Source organism: Mus caroli, chromosome 7 (assembly GCF_900094665.2).
Source record: "Mus caroli chromosome 7, CAROLI_EIJ_v1.1, whole genome shotgun sequence".
NCBI classification, from domain to species: Eukaryota; Metazoa; Chordata; class Mammalia; order Rodentia; family Muridae; genus Mus; species Mus caroli.
In genome coordinates, this window is record NC_034576.1 from 125,449,225 (window position 1) to 125,470,098 (window position 20,874).

The window sequence follows — 20,874 nt, forward strand, 5'->3', positions numbered from 1 at the left end:
TACTACCTGCTGATCAGTGTCCTATGGGAACACTCTGGCTGTGTACTACCTGCTGATCAGTGTCCTATGGGAACACTCTAGCTGTGTACTACCTGGTCTCTGCCAGGCTGGGCAGCACAAGCACCCACCTCTGCTATGCCATAGAGAGGGTCCATGATCTCCTTCTCCACAAAGACTTCATGTTGTGAGAGTTCAAGAGCTAGCTGGTTCTCAGCGTCCCCACAGGTCTCCAGCATCTTCCTTTAGGGACAAGATACCAAACAACAGCCAAGTTGTCATGTGTAGTTGCACTCTGCCATGACAGGAACACAGCAGAGCACTACTCAACAAAACCTTTACAATGCTTTGCATGTGTGCTATCACCTAAAATACAAGTCCAGCTTTGGGCTTATAAAATGAAATGAATGGAGACAGAAAGGTGGTTCACTGAAGACATAGAGCATACGAGGCCCTAGGTTCCAACCTGCGAACAGGAAGCTGAAGGGAAGGAGGGATGGACTGCCTCTGGTATGTACAAAATGTGGGAGGAAATAAAGTGTGAACAGTGAGATCATAACTTAAACAAGAATTAGGTCCTCAAGTTAGGTGAGAGGAGTGTTCTCAAAATACCCAGAAACACCTTACCATGTGCAAAGGTCACTCCTTACATGTGGTTTTGTATCTGAGTGAGTCTAGCCTTAGAGGTGCTTTCTCGGAGTCAACACAGAACCTGGGTCTCCAGCTTCCCATGCACAGATGTGGGTTCCTCCCCAGCATCATAAAAACAGGGTTCTCAAGGGCAGATGAGGAGGCTGACTAACACTTCCGTGCCACAAGCACTGTGCTACTGAACAGCAGACTTCCTTCTCATTTTCTTTAAGCACTCAGCTGATGTAACCCCAAATACATGCGCAAATGTGTGACTCCACAGGCTCTGCCCACCCTCTAGACCTTCTTTTCCACAGCGCCCCTCCAGTTCTCCATGGAGAGGGTGTGGTGTGGTGAGAGGTGGCTGTCCTATCAGAGCCAAGCTGAAGAATCTGAAGAAGGCTCTGTGCTCAGGCAGCTCCCTAACCCTTTTCCCTGACTCAAGTATGAACACAAGGATTCGTCCTGCCCAATGCCTAGGTTGTTTTAAAGGCTAAGAGAGCTAGTACTTAGAGAGCATTCAGCAATGGGCTAGTACACAGCATCACTGTTGTGATGTCATTGAGGAAAATGACTTAGTACAAGGAAGCAAAGATGGAAACCTGTGTGGGTTTCAGAGAAAAACCTTAATGTGTGAGTGTGTGTGTGTGTGTGTGATAAGCATTCCAATTACCTAGATACAATCATTATACATCATATCTTAGATTCATAAATATACAATTATATATAGGTCAATTAAATAAAAATATATTTAAAAAGAAAGTAAATTAGGCCTAATACTTTGAAGTTCATATAATTCAGGAAATGTACTCATTAGAAAACACTACCTTCCATGCTTTGGTGGCCACACTGGTAGTGAGGGACACTGAAGGACTGGTCAGTACTAACTCTGAGCCTACACACTGGCATGTGGGGTGTGCACGTTCATGTCCAAGCATAGAGGAACACATACTGACCCTTGTGCCTGGCTAAGCTCTTAGTAGAGACGTTCCTCCCTGGCATCACAGCCTTCAGGTATCTGTCCCCAAGGTCTAAGCTGCTCCCTGATGCAAGAGCCTCCACACTATTGTGCTCCCAATTGCCCTGGTGGCTGCCAGATACCACAGCTACCCACTTCCCCAGGCTCCAGGCCAAGGGCTCTCCAGAAGCACCACTTACCCCAAGAGAGACTCTTCCAGCTGGGCTGAAGCCTCCTGCATGTTCTGGGCAAGAGCTGTCAGAGGAAGCTTTTTCTAGAAGGCAAAGACAAGGTCGATTCGTATGTGTAGCTTCTCAGTCATTCTCACTGGTCTGCTCCAGGTCACTCTGGGTACCCTTGCCCTCCAGGCAATTGCACCAGGAAGAGGACTGTCCCTGTGGCTGTCCTTTAACTAAATGAACTTCAGGTGCCTCATGCACATGGTGGTGGTGGGGTGTCTCCCAACACAGGGTGTGCTCCCCAGGGGCCCAACAGCTGCTCCTGCTGCTGCTGAGGTTGTTACTAATTAACCAGGTGAACAGAGGCTAAGAAAGCTTGTGTGAAATCTTGGGACGAGTGTTTCAGATTTTTAGACTTTGGAATAGGTGCACTGTCTTTACTGAGTATCCCTAACTTGAAAATCCAAAATATGTAATGGTCCAAAGTCTGCATTCAAAAAGCTTCCAATATTCAGACAATTTTGGATTTTAGATTTTGTTTTAATTTTTAATTAAAACTTAAAACTATTAAAAATAATTCATTTACTGGGGCAGAGAGCACCTATACCACTGCAAATGTGGAAGCCAGAGTACAACTTGTGGGTCAGTTCTCTCCTCCTACCCCGTAGGCTTCTGGAATTCAGCTCAGGTCATCAAGCATGATGGCAAACACCTTTACCCGTGCTGAGTCATCCTGCCAGCCATGTGTGTTCTTGAGACAGGGTCTCATGTATCCCAAGCTGGCCTTGAACTCACCATTTGTAGTCAAGGGTGACTTTACGGTTTCCACATTCTGAGTGCTAGAATTATGGGCAGGTCCTGTCACACTTGGTCTGTGTGGTGTTGGGGACTTAAACCAGGGCTTTGTGCATGCCAGGCCAACACTCTCCCAGGGCTAGAGCCCCAGCCTCTGGATTCCAGAGTTTCAGACTGTGTTTCATGAATATACTATGCTCTCTAAAAATCATTATAAATAATTGTAATAAAATGCTCAACTGCAAAATGTTGGCTAGAACATTCTTAAACTGAGTCTTGATTTGGCTATAATCCTAAAATGTAGTTTTAAACACCTAAAAATACTAAGCAAGTTTTGTGGTGTTTTAAAGCAGGAAGCCAATCATTTTCCCATCAGAGATTTGTTCTTAACCAACAACAGGATCATCTAACCAGGGAACTCAGACTCAGAGGTGAAGTGACTGGCTTAGAGCCTCAAAGAGGGCAGAAGTGCAGAGCTTGGTACGAATGAGCAATGCTAGGCAGCACCTATATACCAGTGGCTGGCGTTATCTCGGAGTCCACGGTGAAGAGTAACAGTGAGGATACTTCTAATGACCCGGTGCTCGCAACACGGTGCTTTCATTCTCAAAAACCATGTCATTCTGCCTCCTCAGTGAAAAGGACTCTTATGTCAGACCCTACCTGACTTGCTTGCATGCGCGGCTTGTGCCACTTGGGGGACTTCTATCTAGGAAAGTACCAACAGTGGTGGCTTTGGAGGGAGAGGGTCTGGGACAAACTTCACTTGTGTTCTTTTGTACACTCTGAATTAACGTGATCCATCAGGCTGGAGAGATGGCTCAGCAGTTAGAAGCACTTGCTACTCTCCCGAGGACCTGGGTTTCATTCCCAGCGCTCAGAAGGAGACCACGGCTGGCTGTCATGCTTTCAGAACAGAAAGATCTGAGCATAACTGAGGGTAGGTCACAGCCCAGGAAAGCTCCTTTCAGAGATGAAATGTAAGATAGACACAGTAATTGAGAGAGACTCCCTGCAATTCTAGAACTCCATGAGTCTCTGTGGGGAAATCACAAGGAACCTATTTTAATGAGTGCCACTCATGATCTCAGTTGTGGTTTTCACCCCTGATAGCCTTGACCCTGTTTCCAGGCATATATAAACAAGGAAAGCCTACTAAACAAATGAGCTTGTCCACACTGAAACTCCACAAGGAAAGACCCGGCTCCTGGGTGAAGAGCTCTTCCATCATAAGGAGGAGCTGAAAAGCTTTCCACTGGTGACATATGTGCCAACTACACAGACAGGCCAGCTGGGCTCTCTTAAAGACCTACTCTAGTGCATGGAGGCTCTCAGAGCTGAGAAAGCTGCTGCTCTGTCTCTCTTCCCACCCCTTCTTGCTTCTTCCCATGGGGTAGAGCTATTGCTGTGCCCTTGGGAGCACTACCTGTGTTTCTTGGAGCCCCTTTGCATGTCATATGCTCTCCTGAGGACGCCTAATCTTTCTCAACACTGTCATGGCAACTCTTCTTGTCTCTCTTCAGAGCCTTTTCTTTGACACATTTGCTTGAGGTTTTAAAGGAAAACTAAGTCATCAGACATTTCAGAAACTAGGATGAAGCCCTTGCTCCTACTGCTGGCATGTTCCCACCACCAGTGACTCTCCTATCTACAGCGCAGGCACTGAGCCCTCCTCCAGGAAGCCCACATGATTTTGTTCTCTGTTCTCAGCCCTCCCTCTCACAGCATCCTATGCATGGTTTCCTTCACCATGCAGCTGTATAATTATCCACTGGTGGCACCCATCCCCAAACCGGGCCATGCGCACTCTTTATCTCGCACTCAAACACAGTAGGTATTTGATACAAATTCAGCTTGTTTTTAATGAAGAGGTGTGACAGTGGAGCAGTATCTCAAAGCAAACAACAGAAACAACAGGACATGGCTTCTTAAGGAACAGTGTTATATTTAGGGACTGCTGGGTATTATGTGTCTGGACCACAGTGGGAATGAGAGGAAGCAAGGAACAAAGAACCCTGCTGGGGTAAAAAGGGATAAGATACAAAGAGTTTACGTTATGCTAAGAGTTTGAACTGTATTCCAGGCACTGGCAGCCTGGAGAGCTCCTTAAGAGGTCCCACCAGTTTTTTGGGGGCACCTCCTTGTGCCCAGCTCTGCCACCAGCACCACAGAACATGCAGCATCTTCTCACCTTGACAACTGACTCTTGGCAATCAGACTGAGGACTGACTAGGAAGGACGGAAACTAGAGGCAGGAAATGTGGCTCAGAAGGGAAACAGGATGAGAGCCCAGACAGCTCAGGTATTTATGACAACCAGGTCTCACCTTAAGGAGAAGTAGAGATGAGGCAGGGGTGAGGAATTTAAAGACACCCACAATGAGAACCACAGGGTTAATCAGCAGGACAGCTACAGGAGGACTAAGATAAGGGTGGAAGGTCAGCAGAGCAGAAGCCAGGCTAGAACAGGAACAGTGGGGACAGAATCAATGACATCTGTCTCAGAGGGAAAGACCAAAGCAAGCATTCCTGGACACATAGGTGTATGCAAATGCCTACTAGATTTACACAACTGCAGAATCTTAACTATTATGCAATGGAGGGAAAACTTTGTGGTCAGGTGCCCTGTAGTTAACTGTGGGAACTCAAAAGGGTGATACAGCTATTTGCATACTAGCTCTTACTTGCTGTCTGGTGATTAACAAAGCAGCAAACCCTAGCTTCAGGATGTGCCTTAGTGATGTGGCTGAGGCGGAGACGAATCTGATACTCACATGTCTCCTCTCGGCATCAGTGCCATGCTGACCTTGGAAGCAGGCTATCAAACGCTTATGTGAATGGTGGCACATTGAACGCACAGTGTCCAGGCGACGTTCAATCTGCCAAAGAAGAGACAGAAGAGCCATTTTCAGGGCTTAAGAAGAAATCCAGCTTCTTCCATGTGTGGTGAGAGCATGGAGGGAGCAAGCTGCAGTGCAACTGCTCAGCTCTTGGGTGTGGACAGACAGCATCTAGTCACTCACAGCACGGTTCTCACTGCTGACACTCGACAGTCTGGGTTATAAGAGTTACCCTGTACACTGCGGTGTTCAGTGGCAGCTCTGGCCTCTGCCTACTTGAAGCAAGTAGCCCTCCACTCCCCAACCTGTCACCTCCAGGAGAGCACACAGCTAAGCTCCTTGCACTGAATAGTCTAGACCCCTCCAAAGGGAAATCTGTTCAGGCTAAGGGACAACTGTGCCTGTATCTATGAGGCAGAGTAGTGGCAGTCAGCTCACTGGCTAGAGCACCGGCAAAGGTCCGGTCCAATCAAACCAACTCCTACCTACTGCACATGGGACAAGTCAAGAGGGACAGCAGAAGCCCAGGCAACTCCCAGGCAACTGGGTCTTCCTCACACAGAGAAACAGACCCAAAATACACGCAGCACAACCCAAACAACGTCACAAGTAGCACAAGATAGCATAAAAACCTTCTTCCATGTTAAGTTTGGGTAGGTTTTTGTTTCTGTTTTAGAGAGGCCCCCACAGCAGAATGAATACCCAGCAGTAGGGAATACTGGCCTAGGGACCCACACATCTTGAATAGCCTCCCAAAATAAGGCTGTTGAGATATAGCTGTTTATGGCAAAGAGGGCTGCTTGTTACAGGAAGGAATGCCAAAAATGTGTGCTCTGATGACTCATGAAGAGTGAGAGCAAGCCCTCAGGGATGCTTTCTATTTTAATGAAAAATCAGCAAATTCAAAGCAGAATACATTTTGACCCTTAGTTGCTTTGTGCCTGTTTCTCAAAGGTACCTGGACACAGGAGCGGCTCTTCAGATCCAAACCCCAGTCATCAGAACTATGATCATCAGGTAAGTTGATACTTGGGAGCACTTCCCCATCTACAGTGGCCTCATTGCAGAGCATTAGAAAACTAGAACAGTCTCCATGTGCCATTAGAGCAAATGATTACCCAGGATCCCGGGACTTTTCATCAACACGTCAGCTCCAGGAGGACAAGAGCCCTGTCTGTTTTGTTCACTGGCCCCCGAAGTGCCTGGCCCAGTGTCTCTCACAGGATCAGAAGGTCTCTACTTTTGACTTATGCTAGGCAAGTACCAAGTATGCCTAATACTAGAAAAGCAACAGAAAAGACATTCTGGTCTCTGCTGCAGTTCATAGTCTCCTGGTGCAACACTATGCCAGTAAAATAAAAGGCAGCTCTGGCAGAGAGAGATGAGAGAGGTAGCATCACCTCAGAGACAGGCCAGCAACATGAACCTGGTGGCCTGCAGTAGAGACCAGAGCAGAATGAAACAAACCTTTCTCTCAGGCTCCACTGTCAGGACTCACCACCATTTGGTCCATTCTCCCATTTGTCTCTCCCCATGGGGCAGACTGGCAGCATCCTCACTGGAGTCTAGTGGAAACTGAGGCATTGGGGATTAACTCAACCCGAGGGAGGCCACAGGGTTAGCCCTGGCAGTAGAGGTAGCCCCAGGAACCACTGTTGCAGGGAGTGTTGTTGTTTTTAGAAACAAGGAGAAGAGAGGGAGAGGGAGAGGGAGAGGGAGAGGGAGAGGGAGAGGGAGAGGGAGAGGGAGAGGGAGAGGGAGAGGGAGAGGGAGAGGGAGAGGGAGAGGGAGAGGGAGAGGGAGAGGGAGAGGGAGAGGGAGAGAAATCTGTGGTGGCACTTATAACAGCAAAGAAAAGTTTGCATCATCAAATTAGGGTGTCCCAGAGGGGGCAAGGCTTTCACACCCCACAGGCAATATAGACAGCTCTCCTCCAACTACAAGGGTCTCATCTCAGAAAGTCAAAGATTAAATGTGATCATGTAAGTATTGGGGCAGGTGGCATAAAACACATGAAAACCTAGCTGAAGCTAAAGTGCATAAACAGTATTCAGGAAGAAAGTGAATTTAAAATATGTGCCCCAAACAAAGAAGTGTCAAGACTGCAATTCCTTAACAAATCTTTTTTTATTTTGTAGGCTGGCCCTGAACTTAGAATCTGCCTGCCTTAAAAAAAAAAAAATTAAAAAAAGCTTTTAAAAATATACTGGACTGTATGTGTGGCTCAAAGCAGAATACAAGCTTAGACTGCTCTTGGTTCAATCCCCAGCGCCAAAACCCAGATCAACCACCCCCATATCCATGGTTTCGGGCATCCGTAACTTGTAAGAGCACGTTACATGCACACTTTTCGTTACTGTTCCCTAAACAACCCAGCATGAGGACCATGCACATGGTACTAATATTGTGCTCGACACCGTGAAGATCAGAGAGGGAGTTACAGTACAGATGAGGCTGGATGAAGCTCGGGGGCAGCAGACCACTTTCCTACTATGTGCAAAGGCCTGGGTTTGGTTTTCAGCACCACAACAGTAAGCAAATGAATGAATGAATGAATAAATAAATAAATAAAGAAAGATAGATGCTATCGAAAGGATGTGTGCAAGCTAAATTCCAACACTGCACTGTTTGTTTATCTAGAACAAATCTGTCTATGGAAACCAAAGTGACTACATTCTGCCTGCAGGTGGCTGACGCAACTCAAGACAGTTGGCAGGCTGCGATAGAGGGAAACCCTTTTCTGACTTATGCCAGCTCCCTTTTCCACAGGAAGGAATGGACAGAGTCCTAGGGCCAAACTTTTGGTCTTTAGAGCTGCACTTGACTAGACAGACTGCTGTATAGGTTAAGAAAGCACAAGGCAGGCAGGCAGGCAGGCAGGCAGGCAGGCAGGCAGGCAGGCAGGCAGGCAGGCCGGCCGGCCACACTGCTTAACAAAGGCTCCGTGCAGCCGGGTTCGCTCTCCCTCAGCCTTTTGCAGTGGGTGGGGACACGAGCAGAGATGAAGTATATAAAGGCCCAGTGTCTTCTCTAAGACCAAAGTCAGGGAAACTTCATGACAGACGGAGCAGAGTGGCCCTGGCAGGAAAAGGAAGCAAGGTCTGAGCTGAGGCCACAAAGTGTCCCAGGCCTCTGGGTTGTTGTGTGACATTTGCCCCATTACTAGAAGCCTAAGCTTCCAAAGACCCAAGCAGCCCAGGGTTAGGGAGAAACTGCATGAGCAGGAGAGATGTCAGAGCTCTAGGCTGGAGCCACTGGGGCCTCTGAGCAGTGGGCAGGACCTGTCTCAGCAAGGGTAGCATCACAGCAGTGTATCAGAGTGCCAACCTGCCCAGGGCCTGTAAGCAGGCCACGGTGCTGGGGACTGACCAGACCCCACCCAGCCAGCACCTGGCACTTGAGAGCAGGACTAGCGACATCTGTACTACATAACGTGACAGAAAGTTTCAGATCCCCTTCCTCTGACAATCCCATCCCATGAGTCTCTTTCCCCCACACAGACCCATGCTAATTCAGTTATGCTGTTCCACCAAGGACAGAGGAAGTGAAATGCCTTACAAGCTCCAAGGTTCCTGTGTCTGCCCCACCCTAGTGCCCATATCTGTCCTGTGTGGTCTCCCGTGTTGGGGTCTGAACCCAGAGCTCATGTGTGGTAGAGGGCGCTTTACCAGAGTTGGGGCCAACCCCAGATTTACTATTTGTTTTCAGTCCACATCTTTAGAGCTATTGTTTTAAGACAACTAGAGGCACAGATGTGAAAGTCCAGCTCAGGGAGGGCTAGAGCAGGAAGACTGTGAGTTCAAGGCTTGGAAGGGCTACAGAGCAAGTTCAAGGCCAGCCTGGGCAATGCAGTGAGGCCTCGTTGTAGAACATTCGCCCAGCACGCATGGAGCTTGGGATGGGATCCCTAGTTAGGGGGAGATATATTTTGTTACCTGTAGCAGATCTTCACTGAGGACTTCTGTCTTCTCAGCTCTATAAGAAACATGAAGTTCAGAATTAGATGTGCAGAAGTCATCTGTGAATCTTACAAATGGCTAACTGGGGAGTTTTTAACCATACAGGCAAAAGGAGATTTACATCACAGGGGAATGTAAGCAAAACCAAAGGAAAACAAACAGGGTGAACAGCAGCTAAAACAGGAGCCCATGGTACAGGACAGTGGCCCTCAGCCTGGAGCCTGCTATGCAGGGTCACTCACAGTCTTTCTCCAGGGCTGGCCACACAGCATTCTAGACTGACTCCGTGTATGGAGTACGATCCTGAATTACAGAGGTCTACACAGGCCATGCTTTGAGAAACAACTCCTTTCTGAAGGCTTAACTTCAGATCCTGAAATGATCACAGCTAAGTTTTCACAGCCAGACTTATGGAGAAAAACTGGCCCTAAATATGTGAAACTTAGGCATCACACCATAGCAGGAAACATTCCTTTCTTTAAATTGTTTTTTCCTTTCTTTAATTTTAAATGGAAAGAAAGGTATTTCCCATCTTTCTCTTTGCAGTGCTTAGATCAACTACTAGATTTGCTGAACTTCACAGAGAACAGGATGTGGCCAGCTATCGGAAGCAGGGCAAGTCTAGGCTGCTGGAGTACAAAGCTGAAGAAAACTGCCCAGAGACCCAATTGCTAAAGGGTGTTTGCCATTATTAGGAAGGTGGCCCTTCAGTAGATCGGGCTGGGTTGGAGAAGGTAGGTCATTCGGCATACCCTTGGATGAGATTCCCTGTCTCTTGTGGTTTGGACCATGAAATGACCAGGCTTATTTGTTTTCCAATGACATTCTGTGCAACCACGGTGTAAAATGACAGAGCCAAGCAACCGTGGATCAAAACCTCTGGAGCCAGGAGCTAAAATAACTCTTTCTTCCTTATTTGCTTAACATGGATGCAGCATGCATGCATGTGTGTGTATGTACATGTGTGTGTGCATGTGTATGAGTGTTTGTGCATGTGTGTATATGTTCCCAAGAGTGTTCTCACATGTGCACAGGTGCACATACATGTATGTAGGTAGGTATGCATGTGAAACCCAGAGGTTGATGCCTGGTGTCTTCCTCAGTTGCTCCCCATCTTATACACTGAAGCAGAGACTGCCACTTGAAGCCAGAGCTTACCAACCCCGCTAATCTAGCTAGCCATCTTGTGTTGAGGATCCCATGTGAGGCCACCACACTTCCCTGCTTTTTCACCTGAGTGCTGGGGACCTGAGGTCTGTCCTCACAATCTCATAGCAAGCACGTTACCCACTGAGCCATCTCACAACCCACCCTGTCCTCAAGTGCCAAGTACGTGGTCACAAGTGGAGAATGCTTTTCTCTGTGTTCATAGGGTACTTATTGACATATAAAACCCTAAATTACTAAAGTCCCAAGTGTTATTTTGGACTTGTGGTTCAAGTAGTGATTTGAGAAGTTGTTTGTGATATCTACCAAATTTCCATTAAAAATGAACAAGGAGAGTTTTAAGGAGAGAGAAAAGCTGAATAGTTAGGAGAGGCCCCAAATGAACTAGAACCCGAGGACCTCCTGAAGACAGGATCTCACTGTGTAACACTATCTGGCCTATAACTTATTATGTAGACCACATTGGTCTCAAATTTTGAGATCCACCTGCCTCTGCCTCCCAAATACTGGGGGAGGGGGGGAGTTTAAAGGTATGTGCCACACACCTAGAAGAAATGACTTTTTAACAAACTATGGTAGAATGCAGGGCTGCGTAATCTTAACCCTGAACTAATACAAGAGAAGAAAAAGCTGTTTGGCCAAAAAGTGAAGGGGACCCTTAGAATGACCTGGACACCCCAGCTCAGCGCGGCACCACCTGTGGGCAAGGGAGAGAAGTGTCTGGCCATCTAGCCTACGCTTACAGTGGGGGCATGGTTATCAAAATGGCACTGCTACACAAAATGCCAACACCAGGTGTCACACAGTGCCCCAGTTAAACTGGAGATACCTAGGGGAATGGCTCACTCACCAGATCCAGCTCGCCAGATCCTAGCACAGACCAGGCCTCTTCAACCGAGAGGAGCAGAGGTTGGGGGAGCCAAGGCCCCAGTCAGCAGAAGTGGAACTCGGAACTCTGTGAGAGAATTCCACAGCAGCAGCTGACACTGCCCTCTTAGTCTTGCCTTGAGTAGTGTGGACACTGATGTGCCAACACTGGTGATCATGTGAGCCAGGGAAGTGTGGCAGGGGCCCACTGACCAGGAGATGAAACTCACACTCCAGAAGGAAGCCTGGGGTTACTCTTGAGGGACTCACAAACACATTAAGGCACCCAGAGCCCTCCACGCCTCTCATGGAGAGTCACAACCCTCCGTCCATCCTGGAGGATTGAATAACCTTTTCTTTTTCCTGTCTAATCAGGGCCCAGAAATCAGCACAGGGCCTCATATGCTTCTGTCTGTACCTACTTCAACTCTGAAGCTGCTTAGTCCCAAGGCCTGTTAAACATCCTCATAAATCTACAAGAAGAGAACAAAGGTGAAGAACAAACCTGTCAGCTTAAGACAGAGAAAACTTAACACACTACAAGCAGAGGGAATGTGTTCTACAGTCCCACTGTGGGCATGAGAGGTAGCTCCAAGGGATGCTTTAGCTGGTCCAGGAGAACTGACTGTGCAGTTCCTCCCAATTCCTGTTCACAGACCTCCTATGGGTGCCTTGAGGTAGAGTATTAGGGCTGGATATAGCTCAGAAATAAAACACGGCATGTGTAAGGCCTACAATCGACTCCTAGGACTGAAAGGAGAAAACCAGGAAAACAAATATAATGCAACCACCACAAACAGTTCAGATTATTGCCTTTTAAATCTTCGGTTGTTTACATTGTTTTGTTTTGAGACAGAATCTCATGTAGCCAGGCTGGCCTTATTATGTAGTTAAGTATGAGTCTGAGTTTTTGGTTCTTCTGCTTCCGTCTCATAAGCGCTGAACTATAGAGGTATACTATCATACTGGCCTTTTGTAAGTTTGTAAACACAGTAATATAATAGCCACAAGTAAAATTAAGCAAATATAAACTCAAAGCAAGTAATAACCTAAAAAAAAAAAAACCAAACTAAAAACTAAAGGTCCATAGACAGTCATAACACACTTCTATACTGAGCTGCAAATAAGTAGTTTTAATAACTTAGATATCAAATAGTAATACAGCCAAAAATGATACCATGACTGTATTGGAAGAACGGTGGAATAGAAGTAGGGAGACGTTCTACAAGTCAAAGAATAACAGCTTATACATATTGTTTACAAACATAGATATTTAGTAGTGGTCAGAAAAAAAAATAGCTATAATTCCTTGCTAGCTGCTACTAGGGAACATACTATAACTACACGTATACAGTGCATGTAGACAGACTGACTGTCGTCTGTCTGTCTGCCTATCCTGTGTGTGTATGTGTGTCTCTGTGTGTGTTGTGTTATGGATCAGATTCAGGGTTTTGCAATTAGACAAACAATTTATCAATAAACTGTAACCCTCACCCAAATTGTATGTGAGGGGGCAGAGGTAGAGGTCAGGTGTGCTCTTTGACCTCTACCTTATTTTCTGGGATGGGAGCTATCCAATTCTGCCAGACTGGCTGGCCTGCCATCCCCACCTCCACAGCACTGGGTGTGAGCCACCACACTGGCTTTTTCCATACGGGGAAATCAAACTCAGGACCTCAGGACCTCATGCTTGCTTGCATGGCAAGTGCTTTAAAGACTGAGCCATCTCAACAGCCCACCCACCCAACAGTGTAAAAACAGCCTGTTACTTACATTTCTACACCATGAGCCTTACATTGTTAGAATTACCTGTTACTTAAGGCAAATGGCGTAACTATTCATCTCTTCAAAAGCTAAAAGAGCATCAAAATACTTACACTCTCAAAGTATCCAAGATAGAAAGGAAATCTAAAATATTAGCATCCTTCCCCAAATTAACTTTTGCTTTAAATTAATCATTTGCTTCAAATTTAGAGGTGGGACTGTGGAGATGGCTCTGAGGTTAAGAACTGAGGTCTGGGTTCAGTTCCCCCATAACCACCTAAAACTCCAGTTCCAAGGGATCCGATGCCCTTTTCTGACCTTCTCAGGTACCAGGCATGCACATGATACACAGATATACATACATGCAAAAACACTCACACACATAAAATAAAAATAAATTTAAAACGAATGACTGAATTAAGAAACATCTGCTCTGTAAAGGTACTAGAAGCCATGAAATATAATAACCACATTACATTAAACTGTTAATAGAATACTGTTTAAAAATGAATCTGCAGGCTGGGCAGTGGTGGCGCACGCCTTTAATCCCAGCACTTGGGAGGCAGAGGCAGGTGGATTTCTGAGTTCGAGGCCAGCCTGGTCTATAGAGTGAGTTCCAGGACAGCCAGAGCTATACAGAGAAACCCTGTCTTGAAAAACCAAAAATAAATAAATTAAAAAAAAAAAAAGATTCTGCCTGTATTGCCTTTGTGGATATTTCTTATTACATTCACATAACTGCTTTTAGAAAATAAATCACTGTGGATCTTAATCAGATACTGGGGATACTGAAATTATTAAAAATTAGCTACAAACTAGGAAACATTGTTTTAAACTGCTAAATTCCGGTTATGAATTGTAATTGGCAAATGGATAGCTCTTTCTACAGAGTCTCTGCTGGCCTGTGTTGAGAATTACTACTGTCCTCACCACCAGATACAGTTCCAGTGACCCAGCCTGCCCTCTTCACTGTGATGGTTCACCACTTTTTTTTGTTTGTTTTTTTGTTTTTTTTTTGTTTTTTTTTCGAGACAGGGTTTCTCTGTATAGCCCTGGCTGTCCTGGAACTCACTTTGTAGACCAGGCTGGCCTCGAACTCAGAAATCCGCCTGCCTCTGCCTCCCGAGTGCTGGGATTAAAGGCGTGTGCCACCACGCCCGGCTTGGTTCACCACTTTTTAAGCTCAACTGCTGCTCACTTGTGTTTATTGCTAACATCATCACATGTGTGTGTAAGATACTTAAACTTTATTTATACTACCCCAAGATAGAGCCTCTCACCCTCTTCATGGCTCCTTCCTATTTCCTAACAGTCTCCTTTCTATTTTTAGTAACTATTTTTAAAGTACTCATCTTTACCAGAGGTGTAAAATTCCTACCAAGGAAAGGCTGGCAGTTCTTCAGAATAGCGGCCGAGGCACACACTCTGTAAGGGAGGAAACCCAGTAGAAAAGCTTGCTGAAGTTCCTAAGCTGTAGTATGTTATTGACTACAGTGCTTTCCACAAGGTGAATGTAGACGGTTAATTGACTGGCTGTCTCCAGTTTCAACTTGTTAGAACAAAGATTAGGACAATGGATTGAATGAAGATACCTAAAGGTGGGAATAAAAAACAATGGTAGAAATCAAGCCACTTGTAAAACATTTGCTAAGCAAGAGTTTCGAGCCAGACATCTTGCTACAGAGTTCAACTCTGTACCCTTAGAGCCTCTTTGTGTCCAATGTTCTGTGCTTCAAAGTACACTCCAAAGTTTCCTGTGCCTAATTAGGAGAACAATAGCATCAGGAAGGACCCGCCCACTTGCCATGTCACTCTGGGGCTTGTTGTTTCCTATGCAGGCCACTTTGCAGTCCCTCAAAGCATTGACATATGGCTTACTCCACACAGAATATTTGCTTTCATTTATTTATTTATTTATTTATTTATTTATTTATTTATTTGAGAGAGACAGAGAGAGATATGCATTTATGCACACATATATGTATATGGAAGCAAGAGAAGAGAGAGACAAAGAGGCAGGCATGTGTGCACACACATGTACACGTACATATATGGAAGTCAGAAAGGCCATCAGGCAGGCGTCCTCTATCACTCTGAGATTGGGTCTCTTACTCAACCTGGAGGTCACTGCTTTGGTTGGGGTGGCTGGCAGTTAAACTCCAGGAATCTGTAGGTCTCTGTGCCCTGTTGCAGGAGTTACATACTTACATGAGTGCTAGGAATTCAAATCAAGCTCAAGCTTGTTCATCAAGTGTTCTAATCTGTTTAGCCCTATCCCACCCCAACCTCATACCACCTCCCCAGGTAGGATTTTTCTTGTAGTTTTTCTAAAGCCCTAAGATGTCTTCCTGGAACTCTCAAGTCCTCAGAGCAGCACTGTGGCTCCCTTCACATGCTTCCCTGTCCCTGGACGAGGTCTGGGGACATTCAGCCATCCGCTTATGTTTCTTTCAGCCTACTTACTGGGCAAGGAGAAAACATAAGTATTTCCAAACTGGTTGTGAGCCACCATGTAGGTGCTGAACTCAGAACCTCTGGAAGAACAGCCAGTGTTTTTAACCGCTGAGCCATCTCTCCAGCCCCTAGTACTTCCAAACTGAACCATTCAACTTAGAAAAGCAGAGTTTTGTAGTGCACAGTAGCCTCAAAGGGAAAGCTCTAGCTGGTTTGACAATCCTCCCATGGACTGACTCGTGGGTTGACTTACAGCAAAGCTACTGTCATGGTGGCACCTGCACAACAAATGCCACTGTTGTAAACGCCCATGCAGTCTCCAAGATGATCACTACTACATAAACAGGTGCCTAGAACATCTGCCACGGGACCCCCAGGGCTTCCTGGTCAGACTAGAAACCCAGAAGTCCACACCATCATAGTAAGCTGTTGCTGCCGTCAGTGACCACTGCTGGCCAGACTGAGGCACTCTAGCATCTGAGAGCAAGCAGCCATCCCTCCTCCTGAGCACCGAATGCAGAATTTACCTGCCATGCAGCAGGGACTGGGGAGATCCTCACTGTGTGACGGACGGGTGCCACCAAAACTTGACTTTTACTTCAAAAGAGACAGTAAAACAATTCCAATGTAAAGAGGCAGAAGAGCGGCTGTGACACAGCAAAACCCACGGCCACTAACACACAACTAGGGCAGTATTTTTCAAAATGAATGTGTTTAAAAATGAGGAGGAAAGAAATGAGTATGGTAGTGTAGGCCTGTATCTAGTGCTCACTGGGGGAGGCAGGAAGTCAGGAGTTCAAAGTCATCCAGCCTCGGCCTCAGTAAGATCATATATCAGAAAACAAAAACAAAAACCAAAAGAGTAAATGCACCTATATTACTATAGACGTTTAACTCCTAGATTAGAGAGGAGGGAAAGTCATCCCTCGCTCCTGTCACTCCACACTGCAGGTGAAGCTACTGTTATCAACTTACACATCCTTCCCTGTGTCCCTCGAAATCTAAACTAGTGATTCCCAACCAGAGGTGACTGTCCCCTTACCACCACTCCAACCGCCCAGGGACATCTAGTGTGGACTTGTTTTCTCCTCACCAGTGCCGACCAGGGGCTGAGTGTCCAGCGGCATTAGCTCCCACTGCTGCTCAACACCCTGCCACGCACTGAGGGTTTAGAGAATACAAATGCATTATTAGCTTGCAATTCTAGAGGTCGAAAGTTCAAAGCAGCACTCGCTGGGCAGAAACTGAGGGTCAGCACTGCCAGGCTCTTTTCCGGACACTCGGAGGAGAATCCACTTCCTTCCTTCCCCAGCTCCTGGAAGCCACCCGCATTCCTTGGTCCTTTCCTGTACTGTGCAGGACAGCAGCATGCAATGTACACCCTGTGCTTTCTTCCCAGCCACAGCTTCCTATCAGGACTATCAGTGACTCCCTCCTTCCATGGCTACCTAAAAACCCAGTGTCACTGCTCCTTTTATCTACGTGGAGCCTTGGCTCCCCTCTTGGCCACTACAAAGTCATACATGCACAAGTTCTGAAAACACCTGTAGGGATAGCAAGCATCCTTTTGCCAGCCTCAGGTCCTAAATATGAACAGTGCCAAGGCTGAAGAACCCGACCTCAGTGATACATTCACACAAATATAGAATCATCCACACAGGTCTGACAGGCAGACATACCTGAGGAGCATCCTCATAGGTCAGAACCCTCAGGCCTAGCTCACTGCTTTCATGGCCTACCTTGTAAATACCTGTATGTGCCACTACCTGTTTAAACACACTGATGGCCACTACATGAAATTAAGGCAGTGCTTCCCAAGCCTCCCTTTCTGTGGAGTCTACTTGACTATGACTAAAGACAGGTCCAGGGTATCAACACCCATATCACAAACCGTTCTGCCAGGGCTGTAGGAGACCTGTAAGAGCCCTACTGAGAGCTGAGACACCACAGCTAAGACAGCTGGTGTATCTTAGGCACAGAAGAGCTGTCTCAGCTGGTCTCTCCCTCAATTCTTACATCAACTCTATGAGGTAGGAGCTTCTACCAGATGAGCAAAGTAAGGCTGTGGAAGGTAACTTGCCTATGGCCACACTATCAGAGGCAGAGACTGATTCAAACCCAGCATAATTCATCCTGCAGCCTTACCCTTGTTTATCCAAGGGTTCAGCAAACTACATCTGCAAGCCAAAGCCGGTCAGAGAAGAGAGTTTTTATAATTTTTAAATAGTTTTTTAAAAGAGGAATAATGTTTTATAGCACTTGAAATTCAAATGTCAGCGCGTGCGATCAGGTGTGTGTGTGTGTGCATGCTCACACTTGTGTATACATACATGCATGCATGCATATGCATGTGTGTGCACGTGTGTATGTTTGTGATGGTCACTGTTAAAACTTTAACTTGCCACAACTTGAAATCACCCGAGAAAGCCTCAGTTGAGGAACTGTCTGGATCAGGCTGATGTGTGGGCCTGTCTGTGGGTGATTATTTTGGTTGATTGATACCGAAGAACCCAGCCAGTTGTGGGCAGTGCTATTCCCTAGGCAGGAGATCCTGGACCACATACGAGGAAGAAACAAGCTTAGAGCAAAAGTGGCAGCAATGAGCAGACAACATGGGACATCTGTCTCTACCTGCTCTAGACTGTGCATTTGGAATGATCACCCACTAAACTCCCAGCTTAACTTCTCCTCAAGGATAGACTATCATCTGGAATGTCAAACTAACTAAACCTTTTCCTCCACCAAGCTGCTTTTGGTCAGGGTGTTTTCTCACTGTCTCAGAAATGAAGCTAGGATAAACAAACACAGTCTATAAATAAAGTCTATTGGAGTACTGCCAGGCCTAGCACTGCCACTACCAACGACTGTTAGGGGTAGAGCTAAGATCTACCCCTAACAATCATCAGAGCTCCAGGAACTCACTATCAGGGTCTTTATGGAAAGTGCATGCTAACCTGGTCCATATCAGCAGCTCTGACCAGGCACGGCAGAGACCTCGAAAGCTAGCCTTTCAGCATCATTCTGTGGACTAGTATATAAGGAGAGTATCCACCACATTTCCTTTCTCAATATTTTGCATTATATTCAAGATGCGCCTACTAACTATACTGAATGGTGGTGGCTGAGCCGATCCAGCCCTGAAGCAGAGGCACATCTCAGGGATAGTTAGTGGTGACAGAACCAATGAGAAAGTGTGTGTGTCTCCTCCCCCCTCCCCATCCCTCAGGCACACACAGAGACAGTAGACTATCTTCAGTTTGGTCTCTCTTCATAAACAAACCTCAGGACAGAACTGAAATGAGCACAGATCTCTATAAGGAAGGTTCGGCTAGTTTTCTTCTGGAAAGACCAAGGAAGAAATGTTCCAGGCTTGCAGCCTACACTGTGCTACGGTTGGTTGCTCAGCTCCACTGGAAGTAGCCATAGATAGCACAGGGATGAATTTGACTATGGCCCAAGACTTCACCTTTAAAAGTTTTTCCTTTTCAGTGTAGAGGCTCATAATTCTACCCTTGCTACGGTATCTGGGGTAAACAAGCATATAGATGGGGCATCAACACTGATGCCAAACACTAATGCCATCCTATGTCTAAGACCACACAGCTGCCTTCGGTTTATATACTCACATGTAAGATCACAGTCCTGCCCACACATCACTTGATATGTAACAACAACACAGAAAGTTGAAATAATTTTTAATAAACTGATTTTAATTCTAGTTACCTAGAAACAAAACAGGGAAGCCTCAGCTGGTCAGGAAACCCCAGTGTTCTCCCCAGCTGGAGACTGCACACATCATGACTGTATCCACAGGGAAGTGACAGAGGCAGGCTTACAGACTAGAAGGGGATCTCTGTCCCTAGAAATTCAAGTTTGTGTGATCCTGTTAGAAATGCTTCCAAGACCCAAAGAGCTGCAGGCCTGGGTGAGCTCTTACTATTTTCTCTCACCAGCTCTGTTGTCTTCTTGAGCTGCTAAAAAGGAATCTGAAATCTACTTAATTGGATTTTTAAAAATAAAGGCCCCTCTCATACTTTGTACATCAAACGATTTGTTTCACATTCCACTGAATAGTTTACAAAGTCCTGAGTTCACAGACCTCTAAAGGGGTCATCTGGGGGGAGGGGATTCCCATGCAAGACATGTGAAAGGAAAGGGTGCTTGTCCTGGAAAAGATCATATACAGTATTTAAGCAACGGCACAAGCAGAGACAGCTAAGCATTCTACACTCTGAACTCCAAACCTAGAGTTTATCCAGCTTCTTTCTCTAAGATGGAGTTCATCTATTTAGTTTTATTTTAACAAACATGAAGCCTTATCAATCTTAACTCAATCTTTTTGGATGATTATTGAATCCTGGTCAGTGACTAAGCCCAGCAGTCACACTTTATCGTTCTCTCACATACGTGAGCATGCCCACAGCCTTCTGCTTGCTGGCTGGCCTTTCCCTCTGGCACATGAAGTGGAATCTTTTGCTGGCCCTACTCTAACCACGTGGCCTAAGTCTCAAAGCTCCACCAAAACTTTTTGCCTATGGCAGGGTCCAAGGAAACTTCTCCACCAGCAGCACACTGCACTTCTCTCAGTGGCGTCCTCGTACAGACTTCCGGAAGTCCCACATCCCCTAGCCCACTTACGTGCTCTGTGTTCACCTGCTTGGACCTGGAGGAGTTTCAGACTGCAAAGTTTCTTTTTGAAATCAGAAACAGGTAAAATCAACAACAACAACAACAAAAGCCGAACATTCAAGTTACTGTTAAGGCAGAAAAGGCATAGAACACCATGGCCTATGGGAGAAGTTACAGGAAGCGGACCTTTTTATTGCTATGCAAGGCAACAAGAGGCCAGGAAGAGCTGAAAACCACATAGAAAGTCGCCAGCAGTCTGGGTGGGGCTCAGTGGCTGAATAACTGCCGAGCATATAAGAGATGTGAGAGGCTTTAGGTTCTATCTACACGGATAGACGAACAGACAGACAGACAGACAGACACACACACACAGACACACAGTGCCAAAAGAGCACAAATTGAAATGCTCTCTAAGTTAACTCAGTGCTACTACATCTTGCCTTTGGAAAGCGAGTTGCACAGAAGTCAGGGTCCAGATGATAACTCAGTTCCTAATTCAGCTCACAAAGCAGCTTTGTCGCTCAGCTGATGGAAATGGCAGCTCTGGGAGGGGCCTACTGTTTTTAGTGAACTACTCCAGGCCCAAAGAACAGTGATGAAAAGAATAATACTAAAGATAAAAACAGTGGCTGTGAG

General features: G+C 46.2%; 1 protein-coding gene across 8 annotated transcripts in view; it reads right to left on the reverse strand.

The window, feature by feature from the left end:
• Positions 1–20,874, reverse strand: part of Arhgap17 (Rho GTPase activating protein 17) — a 93,168-nt gene that overhangs the window by 44,022 nt on the left and 28,272 nt on the right. For 6 of the 8 annotated variants that reach the window (XM_021166494.2, XM_021166495.2, XM_021166492.2 and 3 more), the window contains exons 2-5: positions 9,334–9,373; positions 5,333–5,437; positions 1,786–1,859; positions 129–240 (exon numbers count right to left, since the gene is read on the reverse strand). In XM_021166494.2, coding sequence (XP_021022153.1) covers positions 129–240; positions 1,786–1,859; positions 5,333–5,437; positions 9,334–9,373 — 331 coding nt within the window. Of the gene's footprint in view, positions 1–128; positions 241–1,785; positions 1,860–4,750; positions 5,291–5,332; positions 5,438–9,333; positions 9,374–14,533; positions 15,031–20,874 lie in introns of those variants that run through there. The other 2 variants (XM_029479222.1, XM_029479223.1) reach the window with 2 other exon arrangements.